Here is a 20,546-nt window from a genome sequence, read left to right on the forward strand (position 1 = left end):
GTAGTTTTAAAATATGATAGCATAAATCATTTCAGCCAGTTTAAACAAGGGGACACGTTAAGCCTGAACATATCACTTGCTTTAAGAAACTTAGTCTTTAAAAGTTCATGCTTTTTAAACATTCTGGAGGGTCTTGTCTTTTGATGTATTTCATAGAGATTTTTCTAATCTATTTCTTACTATATTTATGCAACTCTATTCAAATTTGCTCTTTCTTCTGATTTCATTGTTTTTTAGGACTTGATAACCTGCTCGATGAAAATAGAATATCAGATTTGACCCAGACATACCAACTGTTCAGCCGGGTAAAAGGTGGGCAGCAGATCCTTTTGCAACATTGGAGTGAATACATCAAGGTATTTCAAAGATCTCTTATTAATGTCAAATATTATGCTGTTATCATAGATTTCTTCTATCAAAACCTAGAATAATATGTAGAAGTATGCGTCAAAATTCAGTTTTAAGCAAATACAAGGAGGGATGTTAATGCTTTCCCCCCAATAACAGTCACATGCTGAAAAACAGCAACACCTAAGTTTTGGGTTTAAATTTCTACTTGGAAATTGCCTTCCTCATAGCTTTGAATGTTATACAAGAAGTTATCCTGATTTGTTTTGCCTCTAAATAGAGCCACATGCACATGTGTTTAGAATATGCTGGATTGTATGAAGTGTTGTGTTTTGCTACAAATATACTCAGCTGTTTGCATATCTGCAAAATCAGTGGAACATCAGAATGTAGCTATTCTACTGCAGGCCAGCAGTGCTAGGTGTAACCAACCTACAGCCATGCTGATGGATGTTTAAGCTATTTTGAACAGAATACTCCTCTTAAAAGTAATCCATCATCAAAGTCATATTTAGATGCTTCAGATTTGTTTTGCTAGGCACAATATGCATGTAGTACACTGCCCAAGAGAACTTGCACTTGCAAGATGAAAACAGCAAAGCTCCACAGAGGGTATTTCTCTCTGGAGATGATAATTCCCAGTGTGGTAATTCAGTTTTGCATTGCTCATGTGTTCATCAGCCTTCAGGACTAGATGCACAACATCAGTTCATTTCAGAGGTGCCTTTCCTGCACACCCATGTCTGGAGTTCTGCAATGGTACACCAGGGCCCAGCCAACACATGTGGGACGTTGTGTCTTCCAGTGTCCCCAAATGCAGTCCATGGATCCATAGGCAGCTGGGTCAACTGAACAGCTTGCTGTAGCTGAGAAGAAATATCTTCCTTCTTCGTTGCTCCCAGATCATGCTCCTGACATAACCCTTGTGCTGCCTGCCACTCCATAGACTCTTTTGTGATCTGTTTTAACACAGTATCTGGGCAAGGTCAGTTTTATGCCAATTTAGTGAGCTAAAGAGGCTCAGAGAAAAGTCCTGTTGCTTGCCCAAGGTAAAAAGCAGGAGTTTGGGTCAGGCAGGAAAATAAGGGAAGACCAAAACCTCTCCTTTCATAGCAGCAAGTTTTTAAGTTGCCTTATCATGCCTTATAGCTTTGTTTTTGAGAAATTACTTACAGACTCAAAAAGCTAGAAAACGTTTTCTATGGTGTCAGTAAATCTCCTCCTTTCAAACATTTGTATGACTGGATGCATTAAAGTGAGGCTTCTAGAACTAAACTCCTATCTTGTGAGCCAGTCTAAGAAAAAGCACAGTGAGCATGCCAAATTACTGGGGTGAAGATCTGTGTTCTACTGTAGTCACCTTTTTATGATTTCAGAGGTGCCACTTAGCTTTCTGTATCTCCGTTTGCCATTTGTAGAATGGGGGAATGCCCTGCAGTTTATGAATGTAACTGATGGAGACTGTGAGATGTCCAAATGCTGTATTAATGAAGGGGAAATGGTGCAAAGTATAAGATAAGAGGTCCCTTCCAACCCAAACCATTCTCTGATTCTGTGATATACATATTGAATCTAAGGGCCTTGAGCAGCCTCAAGTTTATCTTTGCTTCACACTGAAATGTTACTTGGCAAAGATCTCATGAAAGATCACAGTGGGTAATTAGATATTGAAGTGGAAATTCTGAGGCTTGGGAGGGATTTCCCCATCCGTCTTTGACTGTTGTTGTGGCTAACATACTTTAGTTGATGAAAACACACCAGTTGAATACTGTTCTGCTTTTACTGTGCAGGTGTTCCCTCTTTCTCACCTTGGAAAACTGGTCATTCTATCTGGGCTGCTGATCAGTGTTCCTAAGCCATTGTAAATTGTTCAATAGGTTAAAATCCTCCCTTGCAGAGGAAAGTGAAGTCTGTGGCTGCTTCTTGTCCATGGAAAAGTTTTATTTTACTGCAAGTCAGCTAGGGGTTTTTTTTTGCTTTTAAGCCCTTGCTGAGAGAGAAATTGTGCAGTGATGAGCAGCTGTTGAATTTTTGCCATGTGTTTTATCAATGGAGCTCTCTAGTGGATTTAAAGAAAGCAGTGCAAAGTTTTGCATTACACTTAACATTTCTGAGGCAGTTTCCATATAATTTCTTTCGCATGAATCATGTAGTTCTGTATCTAACTGTAAACTTGCACATCATACAGTCATGCCTACTGTAGTTTGTTTGGTGGGGTTTTTTTAGCTGTTGTCTTAAATGTATACAATCTTCAAATCAAACACTACTGTTTGAAATCCATTAATGTGTGTCTGGGTTTTTATTTTAAATGTCAGTGCACCTCATTTTTTGAGAACTTGAATTCGCATAGGTAGCTCTGTAAAGACGATTATTCTTTCTAATGATAAATTTTATAAGGGTGAATGTGTCTGTTGGGGGAGATAGGTAGTGCTCAAAAGTATTTTATTATCAAAAGTGTTTGTTTTACAGAACTTTGGGACAACAATAGTGGTTAATCCTGAAAAGGACAAGGATATGGTGCAAGAGCTACTAGATTTTAAGGATAAAGTGGACCATATCATAGAAGTGTGCTTTCAGAAAAATGAAAAATTTATAAACTTGATGAAGGAGTCCTTTGAAACATTTATCAACAAGAGACCAAATAAGCCTGCAGAATTGATAGGTACACAAATATTTTTCTGTAAAATATTTCAAAAATCTATAGAAAGCATGATAAGATAACGCTGCTGAGTGTGCTAGTGCAGTACGCATTCCGCTATAGGAGGCAAAAAAGAACCTGGGAGCGTGTCGGGTCTGAAAAGCTTGGGGTGTGCTGTTCGCAGTGTCCTGCCGGAGCATGCCAACCTCTGCCGTCCCTGCCCCGCTGCCTGCGTGCTGCCTGGCGCTAAAAGCTGCTCCCACAGCGTTGTGCTGATGCTGCGAGTGGGGCAAGAGGTTAGGGGGGAAGAGTAGCTGTGGCAAAAAGCAAGGGGGCTGGTTTTAATTGTGGTAGTAGAGGAGTTCATTGTCAGAAAGGACAAAGTACAGCCCATCTGTCTGACTTGAAGGCTGAAGTTGGGAGAACAATTTTAAAGCCTTCAGATACAAGGAGTTTTAATAGAGAAAAAAAAAAATTTGTTACCTTGAAAAGGGAACTAGTGCTCATTAAGGAGAAAAATAAAACCATCTTAAAAGTACTACTATGGGGTTTATCCCTGTTCTGACGGTTTTGCCTGCAGCAAAACTGGAGCTGTGGCATTTTACACTGGGAGAGGATCTCGCTCCTTGGTTGGTTGTTTTTCCTCTGTATGTTCTTTTGCCTTTATTCTGTTTATTTTGTAGCTTCCCTCTAAAACCAGCTTTATGTAGAGAGAAATTTCACAACCTAGTGATACAGGTTAAAGCCACGATACGGGCTGCTGTCATTTCTGAATTGTGGTGTTTCAGCTTCTGCAAAGGTTTCCTTCTTGTGCAGAAGATCGTATAGGGATACTAATGTGGCTTAATAAATCCTTAGCTAAACTCATGGCTTAACCTTATTTCTGGCATTCTGAAACTACTAACTTGCTTCTGTTTAAATTTTGGTGTGTTCCTACCAAGGAGCATGAGAGACGTGGTAAAGGTGTACAAAATATAGTCCTCTGTGTTGTTTTTTTTCTGTTTCTCATAAAATACATCCATGTGCATTGTACACTTCTGAAACATTGTCTTTCAACAATTAATGTGCTTGCTATGGCTATAACATAAAGTGTGGGAACTTTGAATGCATTAATTTGAATGGTTTTACTGTGTTCTCTTTTTTTCTTGGATGGTTCCTTCTTGTGATACTTTTCCTTTATGACAGTGGTGCAATAGGGCTCTGTCATTCCACTGAATACAGGGGTGGGAAACAGAAAATAGAAAAATTAGCACTTATCCTGTATTTTAATATATAGTAATATTTCAAGTGGGAGGCATTTAAGTTGATGATTTTAGAAACATTTTTTTAAGCTGTTAAACTGTTTTATGTATTTGTAGCAAAATATGTGGATTCCAAGTTAAGAGCTGGTAATAAAGAAGCAACAGATGAAGAGCTGGAAAGGATCCTTGACAAAATCATGATCATATTTAGGTTTATTCATGGTAAGAAATATCTGCTGGCAGTTGATGCAATTTAACATGTTTTCCTTGCTACTAGCAGAACTGTATTCCTCTGAATGTAAGTGATCTTTTTTTAGCATGAGTTTCTGCTAAATGTGGTCTTAAGTTCAGGTTGTCTTACATCTAAAGGAGCACAATAAATACATCAGGGAGGACAAACTTGTCCTGTGGAAATTGGCAAGCTCCAGACTTTTTACAGTCTGTGAGTAGAGACTTGAGAATTAGAACTGTTGGTGGAAATTTGTTGTTTGTTTTTGTTTTCTTCTTTTTTTTTCCACATAAATTAGCCATATCTGTTACCAAAATCTCTCCTCTCTAATGTCTCAGAAAGGTTAGTACAGATTTTTCTCTTCCTGGCCTGCCTGATGGTGATGGGCCCAAAGTACATGAAAACCCAGCAACTAATGAGTTGTCTCTTCTCATCATGCCTGAGAATAAACACAGGGGAGGGCTCAGAATGATGGGAGAAAATGCTATTGCTGTGTTTTACTGCTTTTGAAATGCACTTCCCTAATGTATGTCCTTATCTGAGCAAAACCTTTGAATGTGGTAGGAGATTTTTTTTTTTTTTTTGCTAGGTTGGATATTAGAAAAAAACATGTGGTTGTGTCCAGTAGAGATGCACAGTCAATGTTTTGAGGGAAGTGGGATGTGTGTGCTGGGCTGGGGTGGAATAGGCAGAAACTACCCAATTCTGTATTGATTTTTGTTTATCCTGAGAGCTGTGGGTTCTTTTCTTATAAAATCAAAAATGAATACAATATAATGGGAAAACAGACAAGAAATCAGTCACAAGGCAATATCGTTTGCATCATGACTTTTGTCAAATGCAAAGGCTGGTGAATGGAGATGGTGAATGAAAACGTTATCACTGGCAATTTGTCAGCCTAAGAGATTAATCTCTGTTAAATCTCAAACTTCAACCAACTTCTTTTCTCTTAGTATTTTTGTAGTACTGAGCTAAGACTTCAAGTTTATTTTGAGCTATCTAGTGCATAAAAGTCCTTTTCAAGAGCAGATGATAATTAGTGGTTAGTTTCTGGGCATTTGACTTTTTGATAGCATCTTGATGCTGTTTCATAAAACAACACTTTACCAGAGGGCAGGATGGAGAAGTGTGAAGGAAGTTTATTCACTGTAGCTTTCCCATAGCAGAGACACAGGCATGGATTCCAGAAATTCTTCTAAAATAATTTATTTGCAAGGTACAACATAGAGCAGATCAAGCTGAGTGCCTCCTGAAGAGGGATCCTCAGCGGAAAAACACTTGGGCAATTATACCCCCACAGCCCAAGTCCCCATCCCCCAGACGTCATTCCAGGCCAATTGCAAAATTAGAGTCTGGGATCTCCCCTTCATTGAATCTCTACATTTTCATCAGGCAGGCTGTCAGTTAAAGCTCTGACCTTCAGTTGCTATTTTGCACCTGCAGCTAGAGAGTGTAAGTTCTTGGTAATTGCCAAAACATTCTTCTGTTGGGCACTGTTCTGTTCCTTTACTTATCTCCAGGGACACAGCTCCCCTTATCTTCAAGCTCAAAGACACTGAGGCCTTTTTTACTCAACAAAGCAGAAAGTTCAAAGCTTGCAGAAGTTATGCTAAGCAAACTAAACTTATGCTGGGTGAATTCTATATAAGCAGTTTCTAACCAGGTTCTATAAGAAGCAGTATACTCAGTGATTCAATAAGCTGAGGTAATCTATTCACTAACAAGAAGGAAGAGTCTCAGAGGAATCACTGCATTGGAAGGTGTTTGCAAGGAATTAGGAGGGGCTACTGTAGCAGCACAAATAGTGCCTTGAGCTACACTGAATTTATTCCTCTTAAAAGTGAAACAACTTGCTGGTATCTTTGCACTATCAGTAGAAAAGATTTGTGGAAGTTGTGGTTTAAGGTGTGAAATTCTCTGGGTGCCTGTCTGACCTATTTATTTCAAAAGGCTATTGGCAAACCAAGTAAGAAGACTTGTGACATTTTTTTTTCACCTTAGGCTTTTGAAGATTATTTCTTTAATACATAGGAACTCTTTCTTCTCTTTTTTTCTTTCTTTCTTTTTTTTTTTTTTAATTTTAATAAATCAGACCACTAGAAGGAAAATGTTCTTCTGGATCCCAGAATGATTTCATATGATTTGCAGCTGTTCCAATGGGAAATACAAGGCAGCCCATGATCCTGGGGGAGGAAAAAAAAAAATAAATAAAAAGTTTTCAAGATATGTTAATAAAATATTAAATGAACAATCTGTCTTATCTGTCTACATATTTTTCAAGAAAGGCTTCTGTCACAAACCTGGAGTGCAATGATGCAAAATAGAATGTATTATTTCAGTTGTATTTTATTTTTGTCTCAATTTCCATACAGGTAAAGATGTGTTTGAGGCATTTTATAAGAAAGACTTGGCCAAAAGACTCCTGGTTGGGAAAAGCGCATCAGTAGATGCTGAGAAGTCCATGTTGTCGAAGCTTAAACATGGTAGGTGTCTTCAGATGTGTTGAATTTTTATTACTTTTTGACGTGTGATTTGGAATCCTTCTTTTTCTCATGCTTTAAGAAGTGACAAGCCAGATTTTAAGTAACAGCTGAGCATATCACAATTTTCTTTGTGCTCAGTGAGAACTATTGGGCTGACCTCTGAGATACATGACTGGTTTCTTTAATGTACCCACAGAGGAGCAAAATCCTTAAAACATGTAGCTTGTTGTGGGTGCTCTGGACCCTCACAAATCTGACTCGGCTGTCTCGGGTTAAACCTTTATTGCTTGTTCTGTAATTGTGGGATCTTTGCTTTAATTTGTGTGACAGAATGTGGCGCTGCTTTTACCAGCAAACTGGAGGGCATGTTCAAGGACATGGAACTGTCAAAAGATGTCATGGTTCAGTTTAAGCAGGTACTTCTGGCTTGTGTTTGTGCTAAACTTTCAATAGTGATGGGGAAGCACTTAATGGTGTTATACCTTGGATTAAGCTAGAATAAAATTAAACAGCTTTTGAGCAGGCCCTGGTCATAGTAACAAGAGTCTATTTATAGTTCTATTTATAGAACATTATTTACTGTATATCTATTCAGAGAGAGACTTATTTTGCAGTTTTATTTCTTTCCTTTTAAAGTAAATTACAGTCTAAATAACATGTAGTGATTTAGTTGTCTAACATACTTCAAAGTCCGTATCCCTTCATTGTGTAAACTGTTGCTGCTCTGTTGAATTCTTTGTGAATGACCCACACCACAGGCACTCCCTGGAGGTTGCCAAGTGCACAGAAGCCATGTATGTCTCGGCCTCAAAGCTTCCAAACTGCCAGTGATGAAGGGAATGCTTGGAGGAAATATTGTATATGCTCTCCCTGTTGTTGCCCTTCTCGCTGGGTACCTGTTTTGGGGCATTATTTATGGCAGGATACTGGGGTAGAGATCTGACCCAGGACACTTGCTCCTGTAATAAAGTACTCTAGTGACTTTTCTGTCACAGACTTTGCAGCCTGGCTTGACTGATGCTCTGCTTAAGTGTTATGAAAATGTGTTGTCTAGCAGACTTCTGGAAGTCCCAGGGGATCCTTTTGGTCTTACAGTTCTCACCTTGGCTTCTGATCAAAAGCTTTTCTTTTGCTTTATTTGCATGTTATTGAGGTTCTTTGACCTTAATATCCTGTAAATGCAGTGGTCTAGGATACTTAGAGGCACATTGTGCTTTTCTTTCTACTTCCAAACTCTTGCTGTGATTTGAAATTGTGGAGAGGGGAATTAAAAAGTCATTCAAAATCCTGGTAGAGCATGTCTAACCAAGGATGTGGCCTGTAGAAATTTTTCTTTATTATCCTAATTTTAATTTTTTAACTTAAATATATGTATTTTCTAATTTAGCATGCAGACAGGATACCTAAATGATGTTTGTATCTTGTATTTTAGTATATGCAGAACCAAAGCGATCCAGGAAATATAGACCTGACAGTAAATATATTAACTATGGGATATTGGCCAACTTATACACCTATGGAAGTCCACTTAAATTCAGAGGTTAGTGTTTGAATTCTTCTAAAAGCACTTTATGGAGCGGAATCATAATCACTATCATAAGATGAACTAATGCCCTCGATGTAATGTTTTTCTGCTAGATACTTAAGGGGTTTAAAGATTCCAAAATTGCAAAAAAATAAAATGTAGTGCATAAAATCCACTTTTGTTTTTTAGATGATTGTTTCCTTTAGTATGTTCTTTACCTTTTTAATAATAACAACAATAATATCAAATTAGTATTAAAATCAAATAAGTGTTCTAGTTAACATTGCAGTCAATCACTTAAAACTGGACAGTTCGCCTTAATTTAGTTAATTTAACTACATCAGTTAGACATTTTGATCTAGCCAATAGTTATGTTACTGCACATTCTTTTTTTCTGTAAGTGGTGAAACACTGGCCCAGGTTGCCCAGAGAGGTGGTAGATGCCCCATCCCTGGAGACATTCCAAGCCAGGCTGGACGGGGCTCTGAGCAACCTGATCTAGTTGCAGATGTCCCTGCTTATTTCAGGGGCTTGGACTAGATGACCTTTGAAGGTCCCTTCCAACCCAAACTATTCTATGATCCTTCCCTGTTTCTTGCAGTGTGTCTCACAGAACTAGCCCCTGCATTTAAATGGCATTTACCTGAAAAAGGGTTGCTTCCAAGTTGAGAGATTTTTGCAAAGCTCCTATCAGTAGTGATTGATTTTGAAATATGTATTTGCAGTCCTATTTCCTGCAATAGTTGGCTACATCTGAAATGTGGGAAGCACTGCGGAGGCCAGAGGTGGTAGCAACGTTCCCATTTGGTTCAGAAGCTGTGGAAGCTTTTTTTGCTTTTGCTTCTCTGGCATCATTTCCTCAGTAGGCTACTTCAGAAGGATCCAACCTAAGCAAAACATCATGAAAATGGAGGGGTAAAATCCCCTTACTTGAAATATAAGAGGGTATAAAGTACTGGTATCAGACTTGAATCTGTATAGGACAAACTAAAGGAAGAGCTTGGGAGTAGATGGTAATAGTGTATAGATCTAAGATGTGTGCTTTTTGTCCTCTGGTACCCTGGTCAGATTCAAAGTTCAGGATAAAACTGGTATGTATTTTTGAGGTTTAAAACCCTTTACTGGGAGGTTATTTTACTTTTATTTAAAACAGGCAAACAAAAACAACAACCAAAAAAGGGAAATCAAAAGCTATTTGTTGAATTGAGACTTTGCTTTGTGCATAATAGCACACATGTGCTTGAGAGCAGAACTTTGCTCTTTGTATTTAGTTTTTCACACGAAAACACTTGCTATGAAACATTGAGGAGAACTAAAGAGATTAGTAACCTCATCTAGGTGTTCCTGCTCCGACAGGGGGATTGGACTAGATGATCTTTCAAGGTCCCTTCCAATCCCTAACATTCTGTGATTCTGTGATTTACATGTGTGAAATCAACTGGCATCATTGCACTGGTCTAACATAAACAAATGTCTCTTTGCTTTACAGATGATAAAGCTTCAAGAGGTATTTAAAACCTTTTACCTGGGAAAACACAGTGGTCGAAAGCTTCAGTGGCAGACCACTCTAGGGCATGCTGTCCTGAAGGCGGAATTTAAGGAAGTAAGTTTGCTTGTTTAATGCTTAGCCTGTTGGGATAAAATTTAAGCCAATAACTTGGAGTCCAGTCATGTATTGTATTTTTTTTATGAAGGTAGTAACACTTTTCTGGAGGAACAGTCGCAATTCAATACTGTTATTTTGTATAGAACGTAGGCTTTTTATAGTTACAATGAAATACTACCTAGCTAATGGAAGAGAGTGATGTGATATCTCTTGTTAACATTTGTATTTGTTTGATAGGAGTTGTTGCTCATTCAAATAAAGAAGGTTGTAATAAAGCAGGGAGGTGATAAAAAAAAAGCAGCATATTTTTATTTTAATATGAAATTGTTTTGATCATAGAAATACTGGTGTCACTTGTAGGATGCTTCACTGATACAAAAAGGGTTTGAAGGGTGTGTGTGATGCAATGACTGTGGTTAAAATTTAAATGCTGGTTGAGTTATTTAAATCTTAAATAACCACATTGTTTCTTAATGTGGTTTTGTCACATGGAATGTCTTGCCTTGCTAATACTGCAGCTTAATTGAGCCATGGCAGAGACAAAAAACTTGAATTCCTGTACTAACTCATTGTGAAAATGAAACTTAGAGGTTTAGACAGTATGTAACAGTAGGATAGGTTTGTAGTTGTCAATTGACAGAAGCATTTACGTCTGTCTGAAGGGTTTGATTTATGTCCTTTCTCATTGCCTGTTTGCACAGACATTGTGCTGCTGATAATATTGTCACCCTGTATCATAGTAAACCAAATTATCTTTTGTTTTTTTCATATTTGATCCAATGCCAAGATTTCTTTTGCATTACTTTGCTCATCTCTATAAAATGAAACCTGGGTGAAATATGAAGAGATTCGCTGTCAATGGTGGCAAAGCCAAAATTTCATATATTGTGATTAAAATGAAGTAAATTATATGAAGTAAATACAGGCCATTCTAATGAGCTTCTACTGTGTGCTGTATTGCTACTGTTAGAGGAGCAAAAAAAGAGGTTTTAAAAATATCCTGTTTCCTCAATACTTCATTCAGGCAGATTCTTTTGTGTGTTAGGCATTCTAAAATGCACATCTTCTAGATATAGAAAAAAGAGTGTGTAGCTTCTGTAACTTGTCAGATTTGCAGATAGAACAGAAAATGATCTGAATATTACTTCTAATTATTTGATATTTCTTTTTTAGGGAAAGAAAGAATTTCAAGTATCGCTCTTTCAGACATTAGTGTTGCTTATGTTTAACGAAGGAGATGAATTCAGTTTTGAAGAAATTAAAATGGCCACTGGTGTAGGTAGGAAGAATACTTTTTGATTCTTAAATTTATTCATTGAGTGATTGCCAATTATGATTCGGTATGTTATGCCCTAACTTTAAGAAATTTGCCATGATCATTAGGACAAACTTTATGAGCCAATAGTATAGAGACAGCAAAAGACATGAGGAAAACACACTGCTGCTGCTTGCTAGTGTAGATAAAATAGATGCGTCACAAAATCAATAGTAAGAGCTGTGTTGCACATGGTACTACTAACAGTCTTTTAGATTTACAAAATGTAGCATTGCAATTCTTAAAATTCAAGCAGTGATAAAGGCTGTGCATACAGATTATTTTTGTTCTATCACAGTTTCAAATATTATATTTTGAAAATTATGTGTTGTAGAATGCTGTAATTTGGGGGTGATTCAAGGTAGTATTTTCAATGGAGCTGTACAGAGAGCTTGCCCAGCTGTTTTCCATTACTGCTGCAGGAGTACCCTATTTACATTAGAACTGGTTTGTTAAGAAGAGCAGTGCCCTCAGGGTGTCAAAAAGTCACACTCATGGCAAGTAGAACAGTACTTCATGGGTGATAACCACATTGTTGAAAAAACTACTACCAAAAACCCACCACAAAACAAATAAAAAACAAACAAACAAACAAAAAACCACCACCAACAAAAGAAAACACAAAAAAACCCAACACCACAACCAGCAACAAATCAAACAAAACATCACGTGGATTTCTGCACCTTTAGGATATTGCTGTCTTCATCTGCATTAACTGGCCATAGTTGGAACTTGTGTTTTCCAGTCACTGTTACAATAAATTACCGACAGTTTCTTTAAAGAGATGAGATTGTCCCTGGTACAGTTAGAAAATGCATAAACCGTCACTCAGAGAGAGAATGGTTGCCTTCTCTTTAGTAACTGTGCTGCTTTGACATGTGTTGTCCAAATACACCTGCTTTGCTCATTATCAATAAAGCCTCTAGGAATTGTAGGTTTTGCATTTATTTCAGTGGTTGGTAGGTAACTGCAGATTCCTTCCCTTTGGCACACTGTGACCTGTGGCTTAGCGTGCAGGGCAGAAGCAAAGCTCCAAAGTATACCAAGAGTTGTGAACATCATCCTTTGTGTGGGCAAAAGCACAACTCAACAATCTGCATTTACTGGGGGTGAAATGCCCAAAAAGTACTACACATCATAAATGCCTGTTTAGTCAATGTGGTTTAAAGGGGGTTTTTGTAATCATAAAACAGATGGAAGCTTAAAAAAAGGAAGAGATCACTCTGTGTGAAAGTTAAAGTATTTTAGAAATAATAAGAGTGTTAATCTTTTACTTAGCTACACTGTACTTCAGCACTAGATCGCAAAACCTTTCTTTCAATTTTTAGACTAAAACTCTGTTCAGGAGATCCAGTGCATTTGGTGATAATTTTATATTGTAGAATACTTTCCTTCACAGACTGCAGAGGCTGTTGTAATGCAAAATCTTGATACAAGAGTTCACAACATCATTATTAGAATGTTTTAGACTTCATTTTATCTACTCATCCAAATGCTTTTAGCTTTAAATCATACTAGATAAAATTTTCCTCACCCACTTGTTTCTACTACTTTCCTGTTGTGAGGGAAGTTTGTGACTGTAATAGCTGTCAGCTCTGCCTTGTCACAAAGCATCATCTTTATCAATTTAGACTTCTCTTCTGTCTTTTTATTTTATAATATATTATCTGGCGTGTGTTAAAAATAGTGAATGAAATGGTAAAATGGGTGGCTTGAGTTTCTTGTCATCAACTGATATTTTTTTTTCTTCTAAAGTCCTGTTACTACCAAACAAAACTAAAGTAATAAAACCAGGCTCACGTTAATGTGAAATCTTTTCTGAATCTACTTATGGATAGAAAGCTCACTGAGATGAGCCTGAGTCTGTATTCCTGACATGTATAATTCTCTGCATGATCTCAGCACTTACCTGTGAAAGATGTGAGACCAAGCTCCAAGGCTGTAAGTTGTTACCTAATTGGAACTTAGCTGCAAGAGAGTATTAACATAAAGCCAGTAACTTTTCAGTTGTATTTCTAGATTAATCACATAACGCTCTTCATTATGATATTTTGTTCTGCTTTCTCCCATCCTTTGAACTTCTTCACAGAGGACAGTGAATTAAGAAGAACCTTGCAGTCTTTAGCTTGTGGAAAAGCACGAGTATTGATTAAAAATCCAAAGGGCAAGGATGTAGAAGATGGAGATAAATTCATCTTTAATGGTGATTTCAAGCACAAATTGTTTAGAATAAAGATCAACCAAATCCAAATGAAGGAAACAGTATGTATTTATTTTTTGCGTTGATTCTCTTTATGTTAACTATTTATCCACATTTCTCACAGGGAGATACACAATCCCTGCATCTCCTACCACAGCTTTTGCATATGGAGAAAAGAAGCAGATATTTAACAGTTTTGGTAGTCAGGATGACTCTCAGAGGCATTAAAGATTTTAAGACTCACTGAAAATGGAACACCTTATGTTCCTTCCCATGCTTGCAAATTTAGATGCCTAAAACTGGTAAGATCTTGTAGATGTTTCAGTCCATCTTACTTTTTGTGGTATGGCTGAAGTGCTGGTACTGTACTGAACTCATGAATCAAGTGTCACCACTTCACTTCCTTATTTAGTGGTTAAGAGATTTATTAAAAGTCAAGGTTCTCCCTATTTTTGTAGTGGATGTCTTTGTTGTACTTGAATTCAAATTCTTGACACAAGGTGATGTGCTCTCATTAACATTGAGGTGTTTCCCTTTTGCCTTTGTATATTGAAATCCCTAAAAGTCAAACTGGAGTTGATCAGTTTGATACAAAAGACTACTGTATTTGGGCTGTCAAACTATTATGTGTTCTCTCAAAAATCTGAAGTGAGTTTTTAAGATCAAATAGATTTAAAATAAGATGTACTTTTTTTTTTTCTTTTTACATTATCCTTAATTTTATCTGTGGCTTGTTTTATCCAGTTAGTTCTTAGCATGCAGTACTGCATGTGCCTGTCTCAAAGATGAATAAGAATACATAAGTTTCATTTCATTAACTATAGAAATGTGATTGATTGAAAAATACCAATAAAAGGTGATGTGATCTGTGGTGTTGTATTGTTCTTTAGGTTGAGGAACAGGTCAGCACAACTGAAAGAGTATTTCAAGACAGGCAATATCAGATTGATGCTGCTATTGTGCGAATAATGAAGATGAGAAAGACTCTTGGTCATAATCTCCTTGTTTCTGAATTGTATAATCAACTGAAATTTCCCGTAAAGGTAACTGATTTTGTTTCCCCAACCATCCTAAAAATATGTAATATATATTTCCATTGAGCTTGCCCATAAAAGTAAGAAATGTGAAATATGTCTGAATCAAATCCAAATATTAAGGTATTAAAATGAGTGTGTGAAGAGAAATAAGCCAGAGTATCAGTAGGAAATTATATTTAGATATTTATTATGACACATTTTCTTATGTAGCTGTTAGCACTCCTCTTTTTTTTAAAATAAAATATATTTGCATTTATATTACTGTTATACTAATCTCATCTATTCTTGTAGCCTGGAGACTTGAAAAAGAGGATCGAATCTCTCATTGACAGAGACTATATGGAGAGAGACAAAGACAACCCCAATCAGTACCACTATGTTGCATAATGGAGAAGAAATACTTTTATTTAAAAGAAATAAAAAATCCAAAAAATAAAAACCAAAATCATTCACAAGTATCTTCAGGACACCAAATACCTATGCTGTTCCAGACTTTCCTGTTCGCAGATTTCAGGTTGATGTAGTATATTATTCAACCAGCTGCATGCACTGCTGTGGAAGAGAAGCAAAATGACACGTTAATTATCATCGTTGTCAAGACTCCTTACTAATTTTCAATGTCATGTTTTTATTTCTTTTAGTTACTGTTTTTTTTTTCTTTTGGGTTCTTCAAAATTTAGTTTTACAGTTTTGTTTAACAATGTCATTGAAGTCGGATGGAAAAGTAAAATCAGCTGTGTGAGAAATACTTCTGTGTTGGATGCAAGTCTCGTTTTTTCATTTCTGTGTTCTTAACTGCATCCATAAAGACCCTATATGCTGCATTCTTTAGCTACAGTGACAACTTGGGTAACTGTTAAAAAACCCTGGATTGATGAACACTTATGTACAAGCAGTGTTGTTGAAATACACTGAATTTTTGAAATTATGCACCATGAAAACCCTTAAACTCGTGTTCAATTGATTTTCTTTCGAATAATTTTAAGCTTCATTCTGGTTTGGATAAATCAGGTTTTGAAGTGAGATCCTTGAAGTGCCAAGAGGACAACTGTGTTCATGTGTGTAGTGAGTTGTTGGGTTATTTAGCTAAGATATGGATTATTATTTTATTACTACTTCTGCCGGTATGAGTGGTAAAGATTAGATCTGAGTCAAAGAGGCCCTACCTCATTTTAGGGCAACTGGTGTTTATCACTGTTCATGTAATTGCCGTAACATTTAGTTTTGCCTTGAAAATAACATACAGGGAAACTACTGTACAGTGTGCTCCACTTTAAAAAACAAAATCTTTTCTTAAAGATGACTTTTATGGTCTTGATATTGTGAAAGCATAGTTTTTTGTCTTGAAAGACTGAGGATTTTGTGAGTACTTTGTTACATATTGTATATATGCAAGTTGATTTGAATTAAAGAATGAAAGACACTGTAGATCTGCTAGATAATTGTGACTATAAGGAAGACACCTTTTGTTCTAATACTTACAAGACTCTGTTTACTTTCCGGATTTGCATACTAGTGTGATTCATTCTGAAAAAGAGCTACCAAAAGAGTTTTGATCATGGCATAAATGAGAGTTTAACTGAGCAATATTTTCTTGAGAGATACCTAACTAAGTTTATGTAACATGGGGTTTGTGCATCAATTAAAAAGCCACCACCTCTTCTTAAAGTAAACATTTCTAAGAGTTGACATCTTGTGGATTTACAGATTAAAGTCCTTGTTCTGTCATCTGGTGTCATTAATTGTATTGCATTCTTCTGAATTATTTTTGTTCCCTTTGTGTTTACAAACTAAACACATTTAGTTTATTGTATTTAAAATATATTTAATATTGTAATTTAATGTAGACTTATTTTAATATTTGAATCTTCAGTTAATGCAAATAAAATCTTTGATGCATATTAAATATTAACTTCTTAGCCTTTGTGACAATGTGGCACTTCCGTTTATTTGTGCAGTTTGTTCTTTAGTGTTAATTATACCATTCACTGAGTTATTAACTCTCTATGCATATGGAAGTTGACCAGATCCATCTTACTGGACTTTTAAAACAAAAAGGAGCATGCGCCTCACAGAAGTGTAATGGCCAGAGGCTTTATCCACACAGAAAGCTGGCAGCAGTGCACAGTAATTGATATCAAGTGGTGAATGTTACTGCCTCCCCTTTCTGAACCCTGACTGCCTGGTTCAATGGTTTTAAACAATCTATTAAAAGCAGTGGTGTTATCCTGAAGATGACCGAAATGGCTCTGCCTTAAGAAGCAATGTTAATTGATTAAAAGTGCTGAGATGTGTAGGTTTTCTTAATTGCCATAGACTAGAACTCTTTGGCCAAATTACTCTGGTATGGCAATTAAAAATGAGTTGTTCCATGAGCAGTGGAAATAATGAAGTCGGTCTTTCTGTGATGTATGCTCTTTCTCCCTTACTCTATCATCGCCATCAAATAACCTCAAGCAGCAGCACTGCAGAGGGTTTTTCTGCTTAGCTCTGCCTTTCTGCTTGTGGGAGCACTGGTTCTTCTTTATCCAGTTGCTCATCTTCTCCTGCTCCCCCAAACCTACAGAGACTGTATCCATCTCTGAAGATTTGTACTCTTCCAAATGGGTCTGAAAGTGGCTTCAGAGGATCCAAAGCTATGGGAGAGATTGACAGGCCAGGTGCTAGTGACTTTTTTTCTCTGGTCTTCATTTTTAATTTGATTTTTCTCAAATTTCTGTTCCTGAATTTGTATGTGCTGAACCAAACAGGTAAGCAGTTGCTCTGTTAGTCAGCATGGTAATCACTTCTTCACAGCAAAATAGCTGTATTTGATTGCTTTTTTGATAGCTGGTGACAGATTTTGACTGAGCATCCAGGCTCAACCAGGTGTTGGTCTGATGCCAGCTGTTTGGTTTACATTGCCACGAGTGTACGTGTGTCCACAGGGCAGAGGTTGCTAAACATCTCTTCCTGGAAGATCACCCAGTGTTGAAGACATTGGGCTGTAGCAAAGGAACATATTTTCTCTGCAGAGCATCCATGTTCAGAAGGTGTCTTGAAAACCTACATTTTGGCAATTCAGCATCCTTGGAACAAATCGTATAGCAGCTCTGTGGAATGATGAAAGTAATAGCAGGAATCTGGGATACAGGTAGGGACTCGCCAATCTTGCCAAAACCTTCCCATTTAATTCAGTTTAACATAAAACATTCAGATACCTCATCCAGACATCTGTTATATGTATTTATAAAGCAATTTGCCTAAATGTGAGACCCTGTCATCTAGCCCAACATTTTCTGAGGGCAAGCAAGTGTGAGAATAAAGGCTGCTGGCTGACCTGCAGCTGCTTCTCAAGTCAAGCAGCTCCCCTTACAAGCCACCAACACTCTCCTTCCTGCCCACTCCCTGTGTCCTGTTTTCTCAGTTCTGTATTTCAGCTTCTGCTTTATTTCTTTATCTGAACTTGGGTTTATCATTTAACTCCCTTGCTCTGTTGCAGCTTCTTTCTTCCTTTCTTTGTGCTATCAATCTTTGAAAAAAAAAAAAAAGTCACACACCTTTCAGGCAACTTCAGTGCATTCATTTGTTATGCAGATAGACCCATTTGTATGTTTAGCATCTTTGACAGGTGTGTTAGGAATGAATGGACTCTGTACTATAACCTTGGTTATCTAATTCTAGCAAGTCTCTTCAGAAAGAAAATAACCCAGTGAAGTCAGAGAATAATCAGCAAAAGTCTACAGCAAAAATGAAGTCATATTTCATGCAAAGTCTTTTCTGGTAAAAATTCCCAGCCTGTACTCTGTCTTCCATGGTAGTACTCTGCCTAGACTTAGCAGAAGTTTGTATTGTAGTAACAGCTTCAAGATCTTGCGGGTATTTCCCATGTTCTTTCCCGTAAGCAGCCGCTCTGCATCCATGACTCTTCAGGGCCAGGAGCTGTCCCATGGTTCATCTGGAACTGTGTGCACGTTGGTTGGACAGCAGCTCTGTCAAACAAAATGAGTAGGGACTGGGTATGGACTACATTTCCCTCAGTGATTGCACGAATTTGGGCCTCCAGGCTGTCTATATACCAGCTTTTACAGAAGCTGTAACTTTGTTTGTTTATGTCTTAACCTGCTATCATGTTTGACTGACGTTGGCCAAGCAGTTTTTGAGTAGTGAGGCTGATGGCCAACATGGTTGCGTAAGATTTGTTTCATTAGGAAAACTGGCTAACACACACACACCTGGTAATATTTCTGCTGACAATGACATAGAGATTGGGGTTTGTGCAGTCTCTACACCACTACAGAAAGGCTTAGGAAGGTCATGATCCACAGCACATAAGATCAACATCGTTCTCAACTGATAGCCTTATGTTCTTTATTTACCAATTTCTTGCCACCATATTGTTGCTTGATGCAAGTTATGTATCAATTGGTAGTTATCCAAGCATACATCAGTTTTCAATTTGCAGACATGAATTTTCCAGAAGAGGGATAGACTACTGTAAGGCAAGCTTAAACCTGACATTGGGCCTCCATCTCTACTTCGTTTTCTGTCAGGCTGCAAGTAGTTTGCAGACCTTCCTCCACTCCCAGTGCAGGTTCCAAAAACAGTGATCAAAACCTGAGAACAGCTGATGTCCCACCTCCATTAACCCCAACTCCTCTGCAGATGACTCATTCAAACATTTGACCAGAGCTGTTTATGTCCTTTTTCAAGCTGACTAACTTCTGCTTTTGGCAACACATGGCAAGAATGAAGATTGCTAGAAGTGCTGCAGAGAAAAGCAAACAAAAGTAAAACATTTCTGTCTCTAAAAATGCACAGATAGAAACACAGTATTAAGAAATTCATATCTTTTTATAGTAATAGCACTATGAAAGCCAACCTGAAGAGCAAATAAACTTTGCTAGGATGTTTTGGGGAAATAGGAAGCATGAGCGAAAAGGGACAAATATCAGGGAACAGTCATCAACTTTTAGAGTAGCCAGATTTGACTTTAGCAGCTAGTAGTAGCTAGACTGCATTTCAAATTGGTTCTAAGTAAAAATGTTTGAAGGTAGCCTGGGAGCCTAAAGGATTCTGTCTCAGCACTGATTAATCTGGAGCACTCCAATGAGGAGAGGGACGACATGGCAGTCATTTTGAGAAAGCAGAAGCACCCTGCTGTTGGCACACTTTCCAGTAGTACTAGAAATAGGATTCTGGTAGCAAAATAAGTGCTTCTGAGGTTTTAGATGAAGAAAGCGTATCCTTAACAGCTTAGAGAAGAGTATTGAATTACAAAGTGATCAAATGGCCTGGGTGCCCTATCTCTGTTACTATACTAACATCTAAGAATGTCAATAGATGAACTTCACCTTTTTTCCAGTTCTTTCTCTCTCAAAAAAAAAAAAAAAAAGATTTCTTAAAATTCTTGTTTAAAGAAACATCAAACAACATCAGAAACTATGTGAAAGCACAATTAGTTTTACCCATGCAACCACAAGTCTCTAGCAGTCCCTGTTTTGGCTTGGAACAGATACATGGATTATATGTACACATCGGTATACAAAGATGTGTTATTTCAGAGTTAACAGACCATTAACTTCCAGTGCTTTGATACAGCTGGGACTGGATTAATTCTAGGCCAGATAATTGCATTCATCTTAGTCTGCCTTTGAAGTCAGTGGCAAGGAACGTATTCTGGAGGCAATACAGAATTTAGGTGGGTTAATTGTTCACCAAAGCCATTTCTCACACTGCTCTATCACCTCGTGCTTTCCCCACTGGGAACCACAGTTCAATGCCTAGAGCTGGTGAGGCTGCCCTGGGCCCTGATCATAGGATGTGTAAAGGACTGTGTTGGAAAGGACCCACAAGGATCATCAAGTCCAACTCCTGTCCCTGCATATGACAACCCCACAACTCACACCATGTGCCTGAGGGCGTTGTCCAGTCTCTGCTTGAAC

The 20,546-nt window shown here is 37.5% G+C and overlaps 1 protein-coding gene across 2 annotated transcripts in view; it reads left to right on the top strand.

Moving 5' to 3' along the window:
- Positions 1–16,554, top strand: part of CUL4A (cullin 4A) — a 37,960-nt gene extending 21,406 nt beyond the window's left edge. The window contains exons 10-20 of one of the 2 annotated variants that reach the window (XM_065829619.2): positions 238–356; positions 2,818–3,010; positions 4,345–4,449; positions 6,829–6,939; positions 7,270–7,355; positions 8,372–8,479; positions 9,954–10,067; positions 11,244–11,349; positions 13,475–13,647; positions 14,476–14,628; positions 14,914–16,554. In XM_065829619.2, the coding sequence (XP_065685691.1) occupies positions 238–356; positions 2,818–3,010; positions 4,345–4,449; positions 6,829–6,939; positions 7,270–7,355; positions 8,372–8,479; positions 9,954–10,067; positions 11,244–11,349; positions 13,475–13,647; positions 14,476–14,628; positions 14,914–15,009 (1,364 nt within the window). In that variant the 3' untranslated portion in view covers positions 15,010–16,554. Of the gene's footprint in view, positions 1–237; positions 357–2,817; positions 3,011–4,344; positions 4,450–6,828; positions 6,940–7,269; positions 7,356–8,371; positions 8,480–9,953; positions 10,068–11,243; positions 11,350–13,474; positions 13,648–14,475; positions 14,629–14,913 lie in introns of those variants that run through there. The other variant, XR_011738780.1, reaches the window with a different exon arrangement.
- The last annotated feature ends 3,992 nt before the right edge of the window (positions 16,555–20,546 follow it).

The sequence above is a fragment of the Patagioenas fasciata genome, chromosome 1, assembly GCF_037038585.1.
Source record: "Patagioenas fasciata isolate bPatFas1 chromosome 1, bPatFas1.hap1, whole genome shotgun sequence".
Lineage (NCBI taxonomy): Eukaryota > Metazoa > Chordata > Aves > Columbiformes > Columbidae > Patagioenas > Patagioenas fasciata.